The 23,449-nt window shown below is 38.0% G+C and overlaps 1 protein-coding gene across 6 annotated transcripts in view; it reads right to left on the minus strand.

Moving 5' to 3' along the window:
- Window positions 1-23,449, minus strand: part of LOC149158830 (uncharacterized) — a 523,084-nt gene that overhangs the window by 269,707 nt on the left and 229,928 nt on the right. For all 6 annotated transcript variants that reach the window (XM_089436325.1, XM_089436329.1, XM_089436328.1 and 3 more), the window contains one exon: window positions 17,966-18,043. In XM_089436325.1, coding sequence (XP_089292451.1) covers window positions 17,966-18,043 — 78 coding nt within the window. The remainder of the gene's footprint in view (window positions 1-17,965; window positions 18,044-23,449) is intronic.

Genomic DNA, 23,449 nt, shown 5'->3' on the forward strand with positions numbered 1-23,449 from the left:
ATCATTGATCCTTTGCTGTGTCTTCTTTTCTATCTGCTGCTATTGCCTAAGCTTCACATTCGACACCATTCCGGCCTTTGCTCCTACAACTCCCTCTTCCATCGTGCCTTAGCCCTCTCCTCTCCCACGGCCATCCCTGTCCATATGCGCTGCAAAGCCTCGCCCGCAGCCACGATTCACCTTTCCCACCTCGCGTTCCAGCCTTGTCCGCGTCAAAGCCTACAGCTACAAAATACACGCTGCCCGCAGCCACAATTCACCTTTCCCACCTCGCGTTCCAGCCTTGTCCGCGTCAAAGCCTACAGCTGCAAAATACACGCTGCCCGCAGCCCTTCCTCTCCTCTTTGCGCTATCCGTTCCAAACCTGGTCCAAGCCTCCTCGTCCTCGCTCACCTCCTTCGACCTCTGCTTTTCGTCGAGCCTCTCCTACAGCTACAAAACAATAAAAATCCATTCGATTTCCTTTTGTTAGTATATATGCGTTTCTGTTTTGTACATGCTAGGTTAGAGTGAGTTTTGTTTTTTATTTAGTTTAATTTCATTTTGTATTTTGTTTGTTCTCATTTCACATTTTTTTTTAATGTATGGGTTTAGTTTAGTTTAACATATTTTTTTGAAATTCGATTTGATTTCCCCTTTTTTTATTTTTTATTTGAATTTTCGATTTGCTATTTTGACTTTTTTTATTTGATTTCAATTTTCTTTTTTTTTTTATTTTTTTTTTGGTTTGATTTTGATTTTCTTATTTTTGATTTATGGTTTCGATTCTATTTTGATCTAAAATCTAAAAAAATAAAAAAAATCTAAAAATTTCTAAAATTCAAAAAATAAAAAAAAAAAAAAAAACTTTAAAAAATCCTAAAAAAAAATTAAAATATAAAAATTCTAAACATTAAAAAAAAAAAATTCAAATTTCAAAAAATTTAAATTTGTGATTAAGGATTTACAATTAAGGGGTTTTTCACTTAAACGTTAAAAAATTTTAATGTGGCCTATGGCCCATTAAAATTTCGATTTTTGACCCGTTGATTAATTTTAAATTCCTTGGTGTCTCTGATGTTAAACGCTAAATCTTAAATTCTCATAAATCATATTGACTGTTCTAGATCTTGTCATTAACAGTAATCATTTTTAAAATCTGGAATCTTTTGCATGTGACAGTGTTGGGCATTTTTATGGATTATCGTCACTTTTCGTCACACATTGAAAATCGTTCTGGATAGCTTGTTTTATTAATCGTTAATTCAAATATCAAAGGCACTGGTCTAAAATTATTTCTATCTTGTAGTCGTGTCTTGTTTACCTTGGCGCTTAATCTATCAATCCATCAAGTTATCCATCATTAAAATCTCCTAGAGTCTGTTTTTCACAGGCTATCCTCATCTATTCATCTAGGGACTACCCCATTGACTTGTGTAGGAGAGAGTCTAAACAAAGCGAGTAAGGATTTAAGAGTGACATCCCTTACTCCGAGCATTCTCGCGTTGCCTAGACACTTTGTGCGACAACAAGCCCCTAACACATTTTAGTGTCTAGAGTCAATGTATATTACCATACTAGATCACATAAAAAAATCGTTGAATTTGGTTAGGTCTAGGTAGTCATTTCTTAATACTTTAGATTTTCCCTAGATCAAAAATTGCAAATAAAGTTGTATTTACACTGTAATAAGTGTAGTCTAGAGAAATTGTATGGGGTATGAGTAATCAAAATTACACTTCTCACTTTCAACTTTCTACTATGACACACTTTGAAGGGTTAATAATGTGTTTTGGACCCTCAAAACCCACATTTCCTAAGTTTAGTGGAAATTGTGGCATTTAATTAGGCTAGAATTAAATAAAATAGAGAGAAATAAATTATTCCATGTGACAGAATGATGTGGAAATGACTTGGAAATTATCCTAAGTCAAAGAGTTGAGTCAATAGACATGTGGAAGATCACTGAGCACACTGCATCATAAATACACCACTATTTCATAAAATCAAATTTCTCAGAGATACAGCAGCAGTTCCACATGTGGAAAATCGAATTTATTAGAGGAGCTCATGCACTAAAGGAATATTCCATGGTATTTTTGCACTGAAGATTAGGTGGGGCCTCATCTCACAGTTATCTCAGGTTCTTCTACTCTTAGCACTCCACTCTTGAGGATTACAAGTTTCACTTGGCCAGACTACGAGTTGCACATGGAGGAATCATGCAGTTCCTAGGGACCTAGGCAGATCTATCTAGGGATCATCTACATATGTGGCATCACTTAGTTCGATTTTACATTTGTTGACTAGAGTTATCACCGTACTTGGATTCACTCATGGATGACTTTATTATGCCATATATGGAATTGATTTCCCTTGATGTGCACATATGGAATTCGATTTTTCTCTGATGTCTCTATCTTCTCCACATCGAACTTGATTTATCTTTCCTTGGGATTTGCTCCAAGTTCAGTTCTCACATGCATTCTTCCTTGGGATTTGCTCCCAACTCTCTATATAATGAGGCTATATGCTCTCATATTGTATGATGTAATGAGCTAGTGCCCTTGAGGAAACTGTCATTTTGTACTTGCACACTTTCTTAATACAATCAAGACTTTGGGGCTATCCGGCTGGTGTTCTCTTAACATTATGAGGTCATGTCCTTTCATGCTACTGCTATTGTGTTTAATTTTTCACGTATTGAATTAATATTAGTTTATACTTACCATCTTGCTTGGATTGATGTGTGCAAGCTATCTTGCACATATCATTGATTTAGAGTAGTATTCTAGGGATAAGCTTGCCAATTCATTTTGGGAGTAATGTTTGGTTTATCTTATTTACTATATTGCTCTAATCTTGTGCAAACTAATACGTGTTGAAGTGTGTAGGAAAAATCTTTTGTATTGTGTGCAGGAATCCATCTAGAAGTGGGAGAAATTTCAATTAGGTCAACTCACTCCTAGAGTCACAGCGATCCAAGAGACAGCCATTTTTTCGCTCCAAGTTTTCCATCCAATGAACGAGGAGCAAAAAGGAGTTTTCTTACTCTATAGCTACTTGATCATCCTTTCAAATTCAAAATACTTCTTTGATTCTAGTTCTTTCAAAGTTATATCTCCTATTCAAGAATCATTTCCAAAGCTAGGCAAGTATGGGGGTTCACTGCCATTACTTGAGCAAGTACTTTGTAAATTAAATTCTAAGTTTAGTTTTGGTTTCTTTTTCCTGATTTCACACTAACAATTGGTTTTTTTTTTGTGTTTTGCAACCCATAGGCTTGAGCATTGGGGAGCAAGGAGCTTGAAAAAAAGCTTTGGAAAACTACTCACTCGTGTGTATTCAAAACTCCCTCACGTTATCCAAAGACTGATTTCTAGGGAGGCCATAAGCACTTGGGAGAAAGTTGCAAACTCATCTAGGCCGTGGGCCTTTTGAGCCTTGTGAGTTCTCTTTTGGAGAGTTTTTTCCATCTTCAAGTTTGTTGTTGTTATATTTTTTGGAGAAAAAGCCTAGCTTTGTTAGAGTCCCATCTTTGTAAATATCTCTTTCGTATTGTGGGTTGCCCTCCTAGAGGCATTTTTACCTGCTTTAAGCGCTAATAAAAGATATAAAAAAATTGTTGGAGGGAGCTTGAGATTTTTGCCATGGCATCCCCCTTCCTCATTTAGAGGAAGGATTCATGTGGGTGGCCTAATATTGCTTCTAGTTTTTCTTAGCTTTCTCGCTTTTAATTTCATATTGTGCATGTTTAAAATCAACACATTTCACTCCACATGAAAATTTTTGTTAATCTTGTATTTAAATTCCCACATGCATACGCTTCCAAATTGTAAACTTAAGAAAATCTTATCTTATGTGTAAACACTTCATACTTTGGCAATTTTTAATTGTTTCATAATTTTTTCAAGTATATGCTTCACTACTTAGTCAATTTATGCTATATGTCATGAAAACTATTGGAGCACTATCATGTATTTGAAACAATTGTAGCTTAAAGAAATCTATTCCATTTTATTTGCTTATTTTCCATTTAATAGTGCAAACACATATGAGCTTATTTACATTCTAGCCTCTCAAGTTTTGCAAACTATTTCTCTTTGAAGCATTTGCATGAAGCATTAGTTTAATTTGGGGAATTAATGCAATTTGCACTTCATCTAGGCATTTTAGTATAGCAAGGCCCCAAGTCTCACTAAAACTTACCTCCAACTTAAGTTGGTTGAATAGACTTTTAGAGACCCTCTACCTCTATTGACTCCTCATTGTGAGATCCAAATATTTGGGCGAGGATGAGGTCTGAGGACTAGAGTTCAATTGTAACTTTGCCTTAGCACTAATTAATAAAATAAACCACGAACAACATTCCATCACATTTGTTTTGTTTGCAAAGTTATTAAATTTCTTGCTATCTTGATGGTTTAAAGCCTCAAATTCAAATCTTATTTCAAGAGGCACTGTGGATGCAAGCATTGTAATCACTTTTAATTTTGCAATAAGTTTTAATTTTCTTGTACTTGGAAATTGGCTTATCTTTTGGTTTAATTGTATATTGTCTTGAATGGTTGATTTTACTTTCAAGTACTATTATTTTGGGGTTGTAAACTTAATTGCATGTTGTCAGCTTGGTCTAACATTTGAGTTCTTCTTATCATCTCATTCTAACAAATAGATTTCTATTAGTATCTTTTTGAGCAAAATAGTTTCCATGCTTTGATTTGTAGACTTATTCATCTTAAAAACATTTATAATATCTTGTGCTAGCAATTTATTGTTTCACTTTTCAGGATTATTTTGGCTTTCCATTTGAAAGCATTTCACTTCATTTTAAGCAAATACAATTTCATTTCTTAAAGAACAATACTTTGAAGGCACTGGTGGTTTATGTATTTCATGTTTATCTTATGTATTGATAGTTATTGCTCATATCAATTTTGCTTATAAATCTTAAAGAAATAATCTATTTAACTCTAACAATTCTCCCAAGAACTCACATCTTTTTAACTCAACTTTTCATTAGGGATCACCCCCCTTAGCTAACCTAGGAGATAGCTCAAACGGAGAGAGTCGGGATTAGTTTGACAACCCCTTCTCTGAGTTCCCTACCACCAACCACACCTTGTGGGGTTGAAGGCTTTTCTCACTGACTTGTAGGTAGGTGTAGGCAGCAGGGTCAACAGGTCAAAAGGAGGAATAGGTCAATTGAAGAAGGCATTCGAACCATGCTCCTTGATCAAGATCAATGAAGTTCTTATGGGGAGAAGCAGCAATGGCTGTTGTATACATTCAAAATAGAAGTCCTCAGAAAAGTCTTGATAATACAACACTCGAAGAAGTATTCACAGGAAAGAAGTTGAATGTGGATCACCTCCGAATCTTTGGAAGTCCAGCATATATCCATGTTCCAAAAGACAAGCAAAAGAAGTTGGACTCTACTAGTATCAACCGTATATTCGTCAGTTATAGTCTTTCCTCAAAAGCATATAGAATCTACATAAAGGAAGGAAGACACATTGAAGTAAGCAAGGATGTCATATTCGATGAAAATCAAGCATACAAGAAATCAAAGGATAATCCTATTGATTCTGATGACAAAGAAGTTCCCATATTTGAAGAAGAAGAAGTTCATCATGAAAAGTCTACTACAAATCTCGAAGAATAAGGACCAAGTGAGCCTATTCAATCGGTGGTCATCCCAACCACAAGGAAGAGGCCAAATTTGTTGAAACCTACAGTAGAATATGTTGAAGGACATGAAGTTGTGAAAGGTTCCTTCAGTGAAAGTAAGAAACCAAAGAGATATTCTGGCTATGTTGCATATATGACAGTTAATTGAAGCTAAACCATCTACATTCAAGGAAGTTGCACATTAAGAGGTTTGGAAGAAAGCAATGCAGGAAGAATATCAATCCATCATGAAGAATGTGGTTTGGGGGATCGTTCCTAGATCTAGTGAGAAATCGGTTGTCACATCTAAGTGGATCTATAAGATCAAACATGTTGTTGATGGAAATATAGACAAGTATAAAGCAAGATTCATTGCAAGGGATTTCTTTCAAAAGGAAGGCATTGATTATGAAGAAACCTTTGCACCCACAGCAAGGTACACTACCATTAGATCGTTGGCTTCATTGGCTGCTACAATGGCGTGGAATATCCATCAAATGGATGTTAAGATCATGTTTCTGAATGGGACCATTGATGAGGAAGTGTACATAGAACAACTCAAGGGCTTTGAAGTGAATAGCAGGGACTCATGTTTGTAGACATAAGAAGGCCCTATATGGTTTGAAGCAAGCATCTAGGGCATGGTATGCAAGGATGGATCCATATCTACTTAGAATTGGGTTCGTGAAGAGTTCCATTGATCCAAATCTCTACATCAAGGTCGTGAGTAATAAGCCCATCATTGTTCTACTATATGTGAATGATCTATTCATCACAGGTGTAGAGCAAAGAATTCAAGAATGCAAGAAGACGTTGGCAGTTGAATTTGAAATGAAGGATCTAGGAGCAATGCACTATTACCTAGGTCTAGAAGTATGGCAGAGACTTGGGGGGGAGATATATTTGGGGCAAGGAAAGTACATCATCAAGTTATTGCAAAGAATTTGGGATGATGGATTCCAAGTCGATGACTACTGCTATGATCACGAACCTCAAAAAGTTGAAGGGCTCTGACTCTAGTCTCGTGAATCCTACCTCATATCGAGAGTTGGCAGGTTCCTTGATGTATCTGGTAAATACTAGGTCAGATATATGTTTTGCAGTGCACATTCCTAGTCAGTTTCAGTTGGAGCCTCGTCATGAAGACTGGATAGCTGCCAAACATATATTGAGGTATCTTCATGGCACCATACATCACTTCCTAAAGTATGATAATAAGGAAGTCAAGTTAATTAGCTTCACAGACTCTGATTGGGGTGGCAGTGAATTTGATGGAAGGAGCACTACTGGAGGATGCTTTAGTTTGGGAGTTGGTATGGTCTCATGGATGAGTAGGAAGCAAGATCCCGTTGCATTGAGTAGTGCCGAGGTAGAATCTGTGGTTGCATGTGAAGTAGGAAAAGGGGTTGTTTCGTTAAGGAAGCTTCTAACAGATTTGTTTGAGAAGTCTCTGGGTCCTACTGTGAGTAATTGTGACAATCAAAGTTGTATCAAGATTTCTAGAGATGTCTGGAGATCACGTGTTTCATTCGAGGACGAAACATATCAATAATAAGTTCCACTTTATTAGGAATTTGGTACCAAGATGAGATCGTGAAGTTGGAGAGTATGTCTCGACAGATGAACAGGTAATGGAAATACTAACAAAGGCTCTTCCTAATAAGAAGTTTGAATATCTAAGGAACCTACTTGGTTTGGTAGATATTGTTGATTGTATTGATGATAAATATCTAGAAGAGATTATTAGAATAATGCTATTTAGTGTTTAATGCTCATTCTTGTTAGTTGTTTCTATTTTATCTTTTTAGCAGTTTCTTAGAAGAAACTGGTTGTTTCTATTTCCTAATAGAAACTTGATGTTTCTATTTCTGTAAAATATCTCTGTATTACTTATTGAGCTTCATTTGCTCATGTATATCAATTCAATTCATTCATTGATTATGGTATCGGAGCTTTGGTATTTTTTTCAAAATAGTTTTTCATAGTTTGAAAAATTTAGGGCTTCATTTCGAAATTGCTCTTCTGTGGAAGCTAGTCCCTGCAATCGATCGATTGTGGAAGTTGGGCCAATTTTGCTTCGGGCTCGGAGACAGGGAATGTGAAAATAAATTCGCCTTCAGATTTCTCAACGGTGGCGGTGCTTTCATCGACTTTTCTTTTCAGTTGGAATTTTGTAGTGCACACGGACAGTTTGCGTGAATTTTGCCACTGCTTGCAGCGCTGAAACCGCTGAGGACTGGCATCTCAAGTCCGTCTTGAAATCCTGGGCGATTTCTCTTACAAGCCGCTGGAAAGGCAACTTTCTTATACGAGTGAGGTTCTTTACTCTGCCAGTCGTCGTGCTCGAAAGTTTTTGTCGGCCCGAGGTTTTCGTTGCTATCTCAGTGGATAATTCAAAGGGATTATTTGTTACAAATTTTCTTATCCTGTGTGTCCAGTCACCATTGATGTCTCAGTCACCGTCCAGTTTCCTTCCAGCATACCTAACATGGCTCCTCTCTAGCATGAGACTATATCTTTGTCGTCTTAGTCATCGTTGTTGTCGACAGATCAGCAAATCGAATTCTCCCATTACTGCATGCTCAGGGCTCGATACTGAAGCAAATCTCAGTATTTTTTCACGCATGGTATTTTCGCACGCCCGGTATTTTTCATTAAGGACAGTTTTCGATCTGTTGGAATATTGGTCACTGTATTGGCACTATATTTTCACACGCAGTTTTTTTTATGCCCAGTATTTTTTCATTGAGGACAGTTTTTTTCGATCTGTTGGAATATTGGCACGTATTGATCATTGTTGAGGATCTCATGAAAGAAAAGCCTCAATTTCTTACCTGAGCGTGCTATAATGTATCTGAAGCTGTGTTGACAAAGATGACTGTGGGAGTACCATTTTCTGTGACCCGTAGCATTCAGTTAATCGCTGGTCTGCGTATTTATCCACTGTTTCCTGGGCAATGTATTTCATTGTTATGTGAAAGAAAAGAGTATTCAATCAGAATCTCTGTCAATTGATGGATTTTTTTGTGTGGCTCGGTTTTTTTTACCAAGGTATTTTATTTTTTTTCCTTTGTCAAAAAATTTCTCCGATTACAGATTTGATGTGGGTTTTGTAATCTCTCAACTGGGTACTCCTCAGAATTTTCTGGGTGCATAGTTTTCTGTGCCTCGATTTTTTCAAGTTAGCAGATTTGAATTTTGTTTCGAGCACCGGTCAGTTTTTTGTTATGATCAGCGAGCATCTGCATTAAAATCCGTGCCAGACTCCTTTGTTGTTTTCCGTGTCTTTGGAAACGTGCAAATGGCCTCACTAGCTAATCTAATGTTGGAAGGCGGTCAATGCTTTAATGGCACAAATTATAACATCTGGAAACAGAGAATGTTGACCATTTTTTAATACAGGCGTCTTGATCAGCTTGTTTTAGGAAAAGAGCTTAGTCTTGGTACACTGGTACAGATCAGGACAAGTTTGATGATCGAAATCGAGAGGCTGTTATGCTTCTCAAACTCTCTGTGACTGATGATCAATTACCACAGATTCCTTTCGGCAAAATAGCTGCTGAGATCTGGCAACATTTGAAGGAATTGCACGAGACATCCGACAGGAGAAAAGCTTTCTTTCTCAAGAATCAGTGGTTCTCCATCATGATGGACGAACATATGTTTTTACAGGAACATCTTAACAAGATTAAAAACATTCGAGATCAGCTCAAAGCCATTGGTCGGACCATGGAGGAAGAAGATATGGTAGTCATCACTCTGAAAAGTCTACCAAAACCTTATGAGCACTTCATAGAAACACTCAACATTACCTCCACTACTGTTGATCTGAAGTTTCCGGAGTTATGTACCAAACTCATGCAGCAGGATCGTTGGAAACAACAGTTTGGTAGTGGTGCTTCATCAGCCTCCTCAGAAAAAGCTTTTGCTGCCAAATATCAGTCCTTTCAGCAAAAAGGTTCTTCTCAGCCTTTTGATCCTACTAGGAAGAAAAATGTGCAGTGTAATTACTGTCACAAGTTCAGCCACATGAAGAAAGATTGCCGACAAAAGATTACTTCTGAACAGAAGAAACAGGGAGGGCCCCATCAGACAGCGAATGTTGCAGAACATTCCGAGTAGACAGAATCTGCCTTTTACGCTTTTATGGCTAAAAGGTCTTCAGATCATGTCCCATCTTTTGCCTGGTACATTGACTCTGGTGCATCACACCATTTCTCTCACAGGCGTGACTGGTTTATTGACTTCTCACCTTTCAGTGATTCAGTAGTATTCGGCGGAGGTGAAGAGTACATAGTGGTTGGCAAAGGTACAGTTCAGATCCACTCTGGTGGGCACACACTCATCTTCCTGAATGTGTACTATGTTCCTGGTCTGGAAATTAATCTACTGTCTGTTAGCCAGATTATGAGGAACTCTCCTCAGCTTGATGTAGTGTTCAGTACGCACAAGTGCTCCATTATCGACAGGGACACTAGTCTTACGGCTGCTGTTGGCCTAGAGGATCATGGTCTATACAGGCTTCTTGACACTGGAGATTCTCCAAAAGTAGCTCTAGCAGCTCGTGTTTCTCCCATAAGCACTCTATGGCATCAGCGATATGGGCATCTAAACATGCAGTATCTCTCTTAGCTCTCTCGGGAGGAACTTGTGTCAGGGTTACCTAATATTCAGACTCAACAGTTGGGAGTATGCGGCGCCTGTCAAGCTGGCAAGCAACATCGGTCTTCATTTCAAGGATGGAGAATCTTGGCACGCATCTAAGGTACTCCAGTTAATTCATGTTGATATTTGTGATCCTATGCATACATCGTCTATTACTGGTTGCAGATATTTTTTGCTTATTGTAGATGATTTCAGTAGAAAGAAATGGGTGTATTTTCTAAAAATTAAATCTGATGTATTTAGTATCTTTCAGAAGTTTAAATCCTTAGTTGAAAAAGAGTCTGGTTGTAATATCATAACTCTTAAGACAGATAATGGGGGGGAATTTTGTTCTTCTACTTTCTCCAACTTCTGTGATACTCATGGCATCGAACGTTAGTTAACTACACCCTACACTCCTCAGCAGAACAATGTTGTCGAACGTCGCAACCGTATGGTTGTTGAAATGGCTCGTTCCATGTTACAACACAGGAATGTTCCAAACAAATTCTGGGCTGAAGCAGTATTTACCGTTGTCTATCTTCTTAACCAATCACCTACTCAGGCTATTAAGGCGAAGACTACCGAAGAGGTTTGGTCTAGCCGTAAGCCTAAGATCAGTCACCTCAAAGTATTTGGCTCAGTTGCATATGTTTGGATTCCAACTACTAAGCGCTCTAAGTTGGATTCCAAAAGCCAGAAACTCATGATGATAGGGTACAGTGATCATCACAAGGCCTATAGGTTGATAGATATAGCCACTGGCCATCTTAGCTTCAGTCGTGATGTAGTATTTGATGAAGACAGAGGATTCTTTCAGTCTCCTCCTTCTGAGCAGTGTTCTAAGGATCAGCCTCACAGTGTTATTCTTCCGGTAGGTCCACCTGATGGGAGGGATGATGCAGCATTAGTATTTGATGATGCACTACCTAAGCTTCCTTTGGAAAATAACCCTCCTCTTGCTACTCCTATTGTTTCTGAGCCTTCTCCATCTCCACCTGATATTGGTTCCTCTACTCTCCGGCCTAAATGGTGGGCTAAAACCATTGGTGATCTCCGGAATAGTGAGCTCCTTGAAGGTAGAACTTCTAGACATAAGAGCAAACAACAATCTACAGTAAATTTTTCTCTTATGGCTAACCTGCACAGTATTTTTGAGCCTCAAACCTATTCAGAGGCTAAGGGTACACCTGAGTGGGAACAAGTTATGGAAGCTGAATTCCAAAGTCTTCAAAAGAATCACACTAGCACCCTTTTTGATCTTCCTGTAGGGAAAAAGCCCATTAGCTGCAAATGGGTGTATAAAGTGAAATACAAAGCAAACGGAACCCTAGACAAGTATAAAGCTCGCCTTGTTGCTCGAGGGTTCTCATAGAAGGAAGGCATTGACTACGAGGAGACCTTTGCTCCTACAGCCAAGATGAGTACCATACGGCTTGTCCTTGCCTTAGCAGCTCAGTTTAATTGGAAAGTCCATCAGATGGATGTAAAGAGTGCTTTTCTGAATGGTGACTTACAAGAAGTAGTCTACATGACGTAGCCTCCAGGATTCAAGGTTGCCGGTCAAGAACAGAAAGTCTGTAGATTATTCAAAGCACTCTATGGTCTGAAACAAGCTCCTCGGGCTTGGTACATGAAAATTGATTAGTACCTCACAGACCATGGTTTTCAGCGGAGTCCATCTGATGCAAACCTGTATATCAAGCATACTGGTGATGATATTCTGTTTGCGGTTGTCTATGTAAATGACCTTATCATTACTGGCAGCTCAACACATTTGATCCAAGGGATCAAACAGGATTTGTGCAGCACTTTTGATATGACACATTTAGGACTTCTTCATTACTGTTTGGGGGTTGAAGTCTGGCAGACTGAGAACAACATCTTTCTCTCTCAGTCCAAGTATGCCAGAAATCTTGTGGACAGATTCAGAATGCAGGATTGCAAACCTGCCACGACTCCTATGGAACCAGGGCTCAAACTTTCAGCTCAGTCATCCTCACCCCTTGTGGATGAAACTTTATTCAAGCAATTAGTGGGCAGCCTCATCTACCTCACTGCCACTAGACCTGACATCAGTTTTGCAGTGAGCTACATTTCCCGCTTCATGTCAGCTCCTAAGGCTGATCATTGGATAGCAGCGAAGCGTGTGCTGCGTTATGTGTGTGGCACTCCTAATTATGGACTTTTGTACACTCGAAGTTCCGATCCTATACTCAGTGGTTACACATATTCTGACTAGGCTGGTTCGGTTGATGACCGTAAATCTACAACTAGGTATGTGTTTAGTCTAGGATCCGGTGCTGTCACCTGGACTAGTAAGAAGCAGCAGACAGTGGCTCTCTCCTCAACAGAAGCAGATTATCGGGGAGCAGTTAAGGCATCTTGTGAGGCAGTTTGTCTTCGACGTATGCTTGCAGATATGCATGTTTTTCAGACAGGTCCTACTCCTTGTTCTCTGATAATCAGGGAGTGCTCAAACTTGCCAAGAATCCAGTCTTTCATGAACGAACAAAGCATGTAGAAACCCATTGTCACTACATTCGCCAACTTGTTGAAGACGGATCCGTTCAGTTGGATATGTTCCCACAACGGAGCAACCCACCGACATCTTCACTAAGCCTCTTGGTCCTGATAAGTTTGTAAAATTCAGAGGGTCTATCGGTGTTGTAAATAGACTGAGCATTAAGGGAGGGTATTACAATAATGTTATTTAGTGTTTAATGTTCATTCTTATTAGTTGTTTCTATTTTTATCTTTTTAGCAGTTTCTTAGAAGAAACTGGTTGTTTCTATTTCCTAATAAAAACCTGATGTTTCTATTTCTGTAAAATATCTCTGTATTACTTATTGAGCTTCATTTGCTCATGTAAATCACTTCAATTCAATTCATTCATTGATTAGAGATTTGTTGAGGCTTTGCAAGTGAAGCATTGCTTGGAAAGACATCTGACCGGCACTTTGTGTTTATGTCTGGGTCCCGAAGTTGGAAAGGTGGTGTTGGTCATTGAACTTTATTTTCGATACACACCTGGATTTTTGGGTTAGTTGTTAGCAAGTAAGCCTGATGGTACCTAGAGGGGTTGAAAGCTTGAGGCCACCTTATTCCCACTTGAAGAGATTGCCCTGGTCAGGAATCTAGTTTGTGGCATTCCCTGGTCAGGAATCTAATCCATGGCATTGCGGTGCCTAAAGTTCTTCATGGTTCATATAGTTTGAGATCTTCCATTGTATTTGTACATTAAGAATACCTCACTAGTTAAGAGGGAGTGTTGGAAAATGTAACTATGTTCGGTCTTCATTAATGTACTTGTCAAAAGAATAAAGAAAAGATTTTTTATTATTGTAACAACGAGTTATTAAAGGATGGGTTTCATGCTTGGGTCATCATTATATTAGTCAACGTCCCAATTGTGGACTCCTAGGATTACTATTGAGTTTATAGAGTCATTGTACATTCAAAGAGACCCTTCTTGGGCTTTGGAATCATGTAAAAAGGTTTAGTATTGAGTCAAATATGATTTATGTATCCTCCACATCAAGTCGGCCTAAGAGAGATCAAGTCAACCTAAGGACCCTAATTCGACACACAAAAAGCATATAAATACAAGCTAGTTGAAGTCATTTGGAGCATCATCTCTCAAGCTAGTTTGATATCTCAAGAGTAGTTGGAGAAGTGCAAAGTCTGTTGTCAAGAAGCTGAAAGAAGTGTGAGTTTGGGGAAGTCTAAGGAGAGGAAGAAAATCGAACTTTTGGTGCCTCTCTCTCTGTTTCGTGTTCTGGATTGGGAGATCGAAGTCTCCTAAGTTTCATTGTTGCCGGAAGCTGCTGCCTAGTCGAAGTTGCTAGAAAGGGTCGAAGATCTAAGAGGTTGACTTGGTGTGGAGGGAAACTCTGGTCTTGGTCTAGCGTGCAGAGTTTCAAAGAATACTATTGAAAGGAAGAATTATCTTAACAGGGTTTTCCCCTCGAGGGGGGTTTTGTCCTGGCATAGTGCCTATATCTTGTGTCTCTTGTTTTGCGATCTTCATACACACATAATATGGTAATTGCTTGATGAAAGATAAGATAATAAAGAAGTAAAAGAAACCAACACACTCACAAGAAATTATCAAGAAAGGAGAATCAAACCCTAATGTAACTACTTTGAGTTTCCAACATCAGTCACCTACAAACACAAGTTCATTCTATGTATTCATATTATAGTAAACTTTGTTGCTCACAGATCTTTTTATTGTCAGATTCACATCTATAGGACTGACATACCTTAGGTGAACATCTGATTTCATGCATAAAACTTCATTTTTGTGTTTAGCAGGCATAGTCGCACCCATAGGCCTTCCTGCGCACAGTTGGATTGACTACAATCGTACACTTGACCTTACTTTTGTGCCACTGAAAGGCTACAGTCGCACCTATAACCCTGCTTCCGTGCGACTGAAGCTTAGAGTAAGGGAAAACTCTCTCTTCTAATATCAGAAATTTGTTGTAGATCAACAATGTCAGATATTTGTCTGTTTATGCCCATAAATCATACTTCAACAATAAAGAATATACATATAATGCAAATGATAATAGGAGAAGGGATCTTATCGAGAGATTCTCCCTATGAATAGGAAACCACTTTAGTCATTTTCATTCAAGTCATCAAACTGACTATAATATTGTCATGCATCAGCAGATCTGTTAGATCATAAAGTCAGACTATATCACATATTCATCATGGTCATATATGTTAGCATCAACTAATTCACCATTACATCAATCTTTCATCAAGGGTTAGTGTCATATAGCTAGTAGGAGCATACTTCAAGAATCATGATCGCAACATTACTTCTTTGTCATGTAACTCAATCCATCAAGTCAAAGCATTCAATTTTACCGTATGCCATAATTACTAAGCGCATCAAAGCATAACCATGGTCAACAAAAGATCATGAATATCAATCTCATTGTTATACTTCTATCATCATGGCTACCATGCTTTTCACAAACAAATAGTGTCAAGTTACCATCTACTAGAATCAAGGTGCTAACCTTCTTTATGGGATCAAGATATCCAAAATGATAGATGTTAGCCAAACATCAAGTATACCACTATATCAACATTAAGTAGCCTCATAGAATCAAGAAGTTCATCATGATCAAGAAGTAAGATACTTGTTCAATACCAAGTGCACCATTTCATCATAAGAATCATGAATCCAAATCACTTTCATATGTATGAGCCATTTGTGAAAGAGACATTTTCATCATATCTTGGGGCTTACCTTGCCATCCAATTTGCAGCAGAAAGATACCACCATACATACCTTTTAGTGATTCGATACATGTGCATCTTTTCATTTGACCTAGGCAGCGTGAAGCACTTTGTCATCTTTTCATCAAGTGCCTCTTTACCTTTTCCGGCTCTAAATTTTCTTTCCTGCATCTCAAATGATCCTCAAGGAGTGTCCTTTTCATCAAGGAGGTTAGAAACATCCAAATACTCAAATTTACATGCAGGAAGTATAATTAATGATCAAAACAATAATCAAATCAATAAATCTAAACAAAAGTAAGGATATAGAGAAGCATCATAAATCGAAAAGAACTTATCTTCAATGAAGGTGATTCTCTCCCTCTTGAACTAACCTTCAAGAGCCATCACTATCTATTGTCTATCTAACAATGTTGCCTTCACTATTTCAATCAACTTTATCAACAACCAGGCCTACTAGAGACTATCCTATCTAGGGCTACATCAAATTTGAGACAACTGCTTGAGCATCTTCACATTGACCATGCTAGGTTTCATATCTCAAATCTTTGCCATAAACCAAGGTTTCTCTCAAACCCTAACTTCATAATATCCATCAAACCCTAATACACAAATTGCCTAAGGTTTTTTTCAAACCCAAGGATTCTTTTAGGTCTCCTCCATCTTCTCTTTCTTCCATCAAAGGTGTCTCCATGGGGGTGATCTCCACTACTTTTCTTCAACCCAGCTCTAAAACCATGTTAATTTTTCATAGGGCTATATTGTTCGTTGCTTTGTAATTGCATTTCTTCATCAACACATTAAGTTCACCCCATAACATCATAACATTATTCAGATTTACATCAATATTCAGCAACATATGGACCTATGTAGAAAAAACAATATCGTCATCATCAATGCAGCAGAACATAAAGGAACAATAGAAGAAAATCATTCACACATAGAGACAGCAGCATTGGTTGGAGACTGGGGCAAAACTCACTATGGGGAAAACCCTTTCAAATTCTTCTTCTTATTAGATCGTCATCAAATGATTCAGTAAAAGAGAGTACAATGATCCATATCTTCATCTATGCAACTATTCAACAAAACAACTACAACATCCATGGAATGAACCCAACAATGCTTATAATCAAAAATCTGATTCTGAAGTCTGTAATAAACTTTCACTCTCTACGGTCTACTATCGAACACTGCAGTCACAGAGCGAAATCTTTGGAAGACTGAGATTTCATCTTTTAGGTCCCGGTCACACAGAAGAGGTGTCATGCGAGCGACCATAGTTTCTCAGTCGCTCCCTTAAGCCTAGCATGTGAGCGACTGGGGTCAGATCTGGACTACAGAAACCCTAACTCCCAGTCGCATGGATGGAGAGTTGTTCGTGCGACTAGAAGGCCTGAGTCACATGGACGAGCTGTTGTGCGAGCAGCTACGGTCAAATCCTTCCTGTGTTGTGCCTGCGACTAAGGCCCAAAACCCTAAATCAAAGATTCAAGCTTCAGACCCTGCAATTTCACCTCAGAGTGACCCTGATCCCCTGTGAACAAGCCTCGGACTTGTGCGAGCCAAAAACCAAGATAGAAGAGTGTCTCATAATAGATGTCCAAATGAGGTAGAGGTTACTTGTATTTATAGCCTTCGAAGGGTGTCCACTTTCCTTTAGGGTCAACCTTGTCAAATGTGCACATGAGAGCTTTTTGTCAAAAGTACACTTTCCCTTATCTGTTTTGAGTGATCTTTAGGTCGATTTTGGTCATCTCAGAAAGAGGAATTCAATGCAATCATTATCTCCATCAGGTAAGTTGTCCAAAGTGGAATTTGACCACAGTTGCATATTTTTAACATTATGTCTATTACAATCTCAAGCTATGGGTGAACCAGATAACAAAACAACTAACATGAATGCCATTTCATTGGATGTGATTGACACAACTCCATGGAGGGTGGTCATGGAGGAGGCACTTAAGTGGATGGAGGAGGAGTCAATGTGATAGAAAAGGGGGAGGAAGAGTAAAAGGATGGTCGTTGTTTTCATGTCATAAGTTTTCCTAAGTAATTGATCTTATACTCCTTTCACTTTTGCATGTTATTGATATGGCATTTCAAACCCACATCTCATATCCTACACGAAAAATACACATGGTATCTATTAATATTAAAGCTATTATTTTTCCAACATGGACAGCCATAATATTGTCCCTCGTAAATTACAAACTAGTGAATGTGAACTATTGTTAGACCCTACATTAGAATTAGTATAAGTTACTTCTTTGTTCTCTGAACTGTAGTACATACAAAAATCTACATAGGAGAAAATGGTTGCATAATGCTTTTGCAGCTTAATTGTTTTAACTTTTTTCCTTCAATATGAATTCAGGTCATCAAAACAATTTCAAGATATAGGGACACTCACTCTACGATAGTGAAAACAACAATTGTCTCCTACATGTAATTGTGCCCATCTTTTCGTTCTAAGCAGTTCCATCAATACCTGCATAAACAGAAAATAGAAAAAATGCATAATCAAACTAGATCACAAAAACATTTCATCTCAACTATATCAATTAAAATTTAGGAAATTGAGAAATTGAAATGCAACAAAACGAGGAACTAAATCCAGTAAGAAATATTGCAAATGATTAAAACAACATAACAAAAAACCAGTTTAAAACTGATGTACTTGAAAATTCTTATTCAAAGGAAATCGAACCTATCCATATAAGTAGAAAGTAGGCAAATGTTATTTTATGAGCAAGATTGAAAAAAGAGACATGGCTATATAGATTATTACCATGCCACTTTTTGAAGCACAATAGGAACTCTATGGTAGTCACGAAACATTTTAAATCTCCTTTTAGAGGCATCAATAACAATGCTACTAGCTGACAGAAAAATTTTAATTTCTATTTTTTATATTGATTTTGAGATGGTTAAAATCAAGGATTGAAAGTAACTCCATCTTGTTATGTACCCACATTCTTGTTGTGTCTTAGGAGATTTGTTAGGTCCCTATAATACTAGTGTAGCCCCTATATTGTTATTGGTGTGCCCCGTGGAAGCCCACTATTGTTATTGTTGTTCCCTTATGTTATTATTGTTATATAGGCCTCAATTATATTTTGACCCTTTAGACTCCTATATATACCAAGGAGGTCTCATCATTTGAATCATCTAAGAATTGTTCATTTATGTGATGTAAAAGGAGGTTGCCTCCTCGAAGTGGCTTATTATCTAGTCGTTGGTCTATCTTTTCTTATGTTTCTGTTTTGTTTTGATTTGGATATATAACATTTGGTATCAGAGTTATTGATCCTAGGGTTTTGTTGCTTCAAACGGTTCATCGTGGCATTTTCACTCTAACATTTTCTCTGTGAAACATCAGACCGTGAAATTGCTAACAAGTGGAGGCGAAATCTTGATGAACACCCGGTTAAAAGTTCATTGGTTTGTTATATTTTCAAGGATATGGTCCAAAGAAGTTAGGGTTTCTGTATGCTCCAAAAATTAAAATACAATCTCAAATAGGCGTCCTGGGGAAAATAGTCATAACTTTCTCTTCGTTCATCAGATTTGAATTCCATAAAAAGTGATTGAAAGTGCACAAACTATAGTTTTTCAGGTACGAGTTTCAAGGTCGTTATATAACAGTGGCACGTGGCATCTTGTACAAGTTCTCTCTACTGAACCAGTCCATAACCAGGTCATCATGAGAGATGTGGCATAAATTTATCTTGAAGAATCCAATCTCAATCTAACTTATGGGGTTGGAAAGAGGACATAGAGAGCTATCTCAAGATGAAACTTCAAACCTTGGGAGGCCAAACTCACAGACATACAACAGTTTCAAGGTTAGCCATATCAACAAGCTCAAAATCAAGCTCTTTAAAGGTGTGTATTTTTAAAGTTGCATAGCTTTTGTTTGAAAAGTCGGTTTGAAGTGATTTCAAGGGCATAGTGAAACACATACATCATTAAATTGGTTCCAAAATGCCTCCCAAACAAAAAAAATGCTACACCCATTAAGCCCTCAAAAAGCTCTACTATGGAGCATGAAGAAGAGGAAGAAATGCAACATGATCTATCAAAATTATGAACCAAGTGAAAAATATTTCTCTTTCACAAGAGCAACCAAAAATGAATTGGAAGCGATGGTGAATGTTAAGATGGATGACTTAAAAGTAGAAATAAAAGAGGACATGGATAGTTTAAAAGTAGACATCAAAGGTTTGAAAGGATGGCTTAAAAGCATAAATGGAAGGTTTTAAGGAAGGTTTGACAAAGCTGCTACAAGAAATGTTTCCTAGTGGTGACAAGGTATTCCATGAAACTCATGATGAGAACAAAAGGAATGTGAATCATGATTTTAGAGACTCTAACTTTGGGTTGAATACCAACCATATTCCAAAGATCAATATGAGAAAGTTTGATGGAAAGGATATGGTAACATGGATACTACAAATAGAGAAAATATTTGATCTACACAATGCGCAACACACACAAAAGGTACGTATTGCATCTTTATATTTAGAACTCAATCAGTTTGTGTGGTATTGTGGCTTTGTTCACATAAATCACTTGTCACTTGGACAATTTTTATGGAGGAATTGATAGCACATTATGAGGATACAAAAAGCAATACCTTCTTTAGCCAATTGAGAAATCTCAAACAAAAGGGTTCAATTCCAAAGCACATTCAAGACTTCCAAAGATTGAATATCAAGGTAACTAATATTACAAAGGAGCATCTAATTGATGTTTTTATAGGAACTTTATAGGATAACATCCAACATGAGGTTCTCCTTTGGGAATTGTTTCTGCCTCGCTTACACACCTAAGTTAACATGGGAAAAATCCTCAACCCCACTAGGTGTGGCCTTAGTGGCAAAGCTCAGAGAAGGGGTTGTCACCTAATCCAAACTCTCTCTGTCTAGGCTCTCTACTAGCTAAAGCCAAGGGGGGTGGACCCTAAGGAAGGTTTCTAAAGGAAAAACTTGCTGAAAACAACAAGTTCTATGAGATTAAGGGCAAAGAAATCACTTCCAAATGCAGCTAGATATAAATTCTATTAAGATCAATATGCCATTCAACACAGTAAAGATGAGAAACCAGTGCCCTATAAAACAATGCTTAAGCAAAGATTATATACTTGCAAAACGGAAAAAACACTTCAAGTTACAATGATAAGCAATGTTGTAAGACAAATGTTAGTACAAGAGATATTGAAATATGAGCAGTAAGATACAACTTGCAAAATAAATGAAACTTGTACTTTGAAAGAAATGCTCAAATAAAATAGTACAACATCAAATAGCTATGAGCAAGTAAATTAGATAAACAAGTACAAGAGAGATACAATATAATGTTGCAAGTAAGATAGAATGCCCACAAATCAACTTGATGTAAAATAAAATGATGCCAATTTAAACTACAAGAGATGCAAGTTATCTTGGTTAACTTTAAATGAATGCCCTAATTTATGGTGAGAAATCTTCTTTCAATTTTTTACAACAAAGTAAAAATTGGGGTGAGTTGCAAGGTAGATGGGCTGAGGAGGCACAAGTCCTTCATTAACAATACCCTTATCAAGATCCTTGCAATCCACGTGTCTTCATTCCTACAAGGGCGTGGCCACAAGAGAACTATGAGATCACATGTTTTGACCTTACTCAGTGCACAAGTGAAAGAAAATTAGAAAATCTTTGTCCTAAATTGTTTATTCAACCAAGCTTATGCTTGGAGGTAGATTTAAAAGATGCAAGCCTAATTTTAGTATGCAAATGAAATGCCTAAAATATTAATGAAATGTAGACAAAGAGACATATCGATAACAATGTGTTTCAAATAAAGTGATAACAAATGAAATTTGTGATCAAGATTTGCATTAAGCACAATATGACATGAACTTGTAATGATGCTCAATAAAACATGTATCAATAATTGTTAAATTGTGCAACTAGGGCCAAATTCCAATTTGGACAGCTCATTTGATGGAGATAATTATTGAATTGAATTCCTCTTTTCGAGCGGACCAAAATTGATCTAAGGTTTGAACAAGGAGAAATGTGTTTTTGAAGTGAAGCCCATACGTGAAAATTGTCAAGGTCGACCAAACCATCATGTAGGCTCATGAACCCAAGGGACATGTCTTTTGACCCACATGGATTCATATAAATAAGAGAGACCTCAAACTTCATTTGGCATCATCTCAACTCAACATCTCTCTCTCCACATCTGATTGGTTCATACATCTCATTGCGCAGCTATGTTTCTCTCACATGTGCGGATTTCAGGAGGCTCCTTTGACTGCGTCAACTTTTCTGTTTTTGATGAAGTTTGACCAGCATTGATTGAGGTGATTTTGACCAGATTTGATTGTGATTAGGGAGGATTTAACTCTATCTAACTAGGCCGCATTAATTGGCACAAGAACTGATGAATTCTAGGTTGTTTGACGTACATTGACCGCATGCCTATTTGACCGCAGGGTTGACTTTAGGTTGACGAAATATGACTACTGAATTGTTCACTATTTTGGGCTGATTTTGATCAGCAAGGAAGGCCAAATATGATTGGGTTTGACCGAGCTCCAAGTGCATTGTTTGTTGTTGCGTTGACCACCATTGACTTTCTGGCTAGGGTTGTTTGACTACTATTGACTAAATGCTAGAAGGCTAGCCCGAAACTGATGAAACTGTGGAGGGCGGTTATTCTCTATAAACTCAGTCATTGCTCTGAACCCCTTGGTCTCTTCTAGTACCTCCTCAATGGAAAGTATGCCTCCAGGCACCTCATTTACCTGTTGTGGGCAGCCATCGTCTAGAAACTGGGTCATAGTACTAGGTACCTTATCAACTATTGGCATCTCATCAATAGATGGCCCTCCGAGTGTATGCTCTACTCCCTCAACCAAGGTGTTAGCTGGAGCTACCAAAGAGGCCTCCAAAAATGGTAACTCCTGCGCCACATCGGGTATATCGATGTGCACCTCACCATCCTATATGTCCTCCTGCTCAACCTCCTCCTCGAGCTTTTGACATCTAAAGCCCGGTCTCCACCAGTAGAAATGCCTCCTAGTCTCATCCTCTAGCTTTCCTCGTCCTATCCACTCCCTTTGAGGGGGTCTGGTGTCCTTTTGGTCAAATCTCTCCATGAACCTCTGTGTGAACTCTTCATAGGATGTGATACGTACATGACCCAAAGGGATCATCCCTTGGTACCACCATTCCATAGCATCTCCATCCAAGTGCAAAGTGGCATGTCTAATAGCGTCTACCTCCCTCATGGAGTTTAGCCGGAAATATGTGTCCAATTCTTGTACCCATTTTCTAACAGAACTCCTAGCTGAACCATCAGAGTGGGTGAAGGTCATTTTTCCCTCAATGATACTCACTCTCCCTTGAGCCATGGGTTTGTCTATAGTTCACCCATCACAGTGTATACATGCCCAAATATTCCATGATCTTGGTGACTACTCCACAACTGGCCAAGGTCATGTTCTGATACCACTGTGATATTCCTAATGGAAATTTTACAATGATAAGAAAGTCATGCAAAGATAATAACGCAAAAATTTTCAAAAATGCATACACATAAACTAGAAATATCTCCAAATCCACAAACTGGCCAAGATTTTACTAATAATAGTATTGTGGTACAAACGAGTTGGAGAAAATGCACCTAGGCTTGCACAAGGCAAGCTACAAAAAGCTCAACAACTATAATAGCAAGCTCCTCTAGAAAATTGCATTATTGCTCCAAAACGACACTGCTGCTTGACTTTGCCCCTTGATTTTGCCACTCTGGAGTGCCTAGAAAATTCTATAAAATTAGGGGTGCTCTTTGCCCAAAACCCAAAAAAACCAATAAAGGGTTTGGCCTATCTCCAAGCCAAAGTCGA

Source organism: Pinus tabuliformis, chromosome 5_2 (genome assembly GCF_031772625.1).
Source record: "Pinus tabuliformis cultivar Carrire ecotype Pingquan chromosome 5_2, CPIR1, whole genome shotgun sequence".
Lineage (NCBI taxonomy): Eukaryota > Viridiplantae > Streptophyta > Pinopsida > Pinales > Pinaceae > Pinus > Pinus tabuliformis.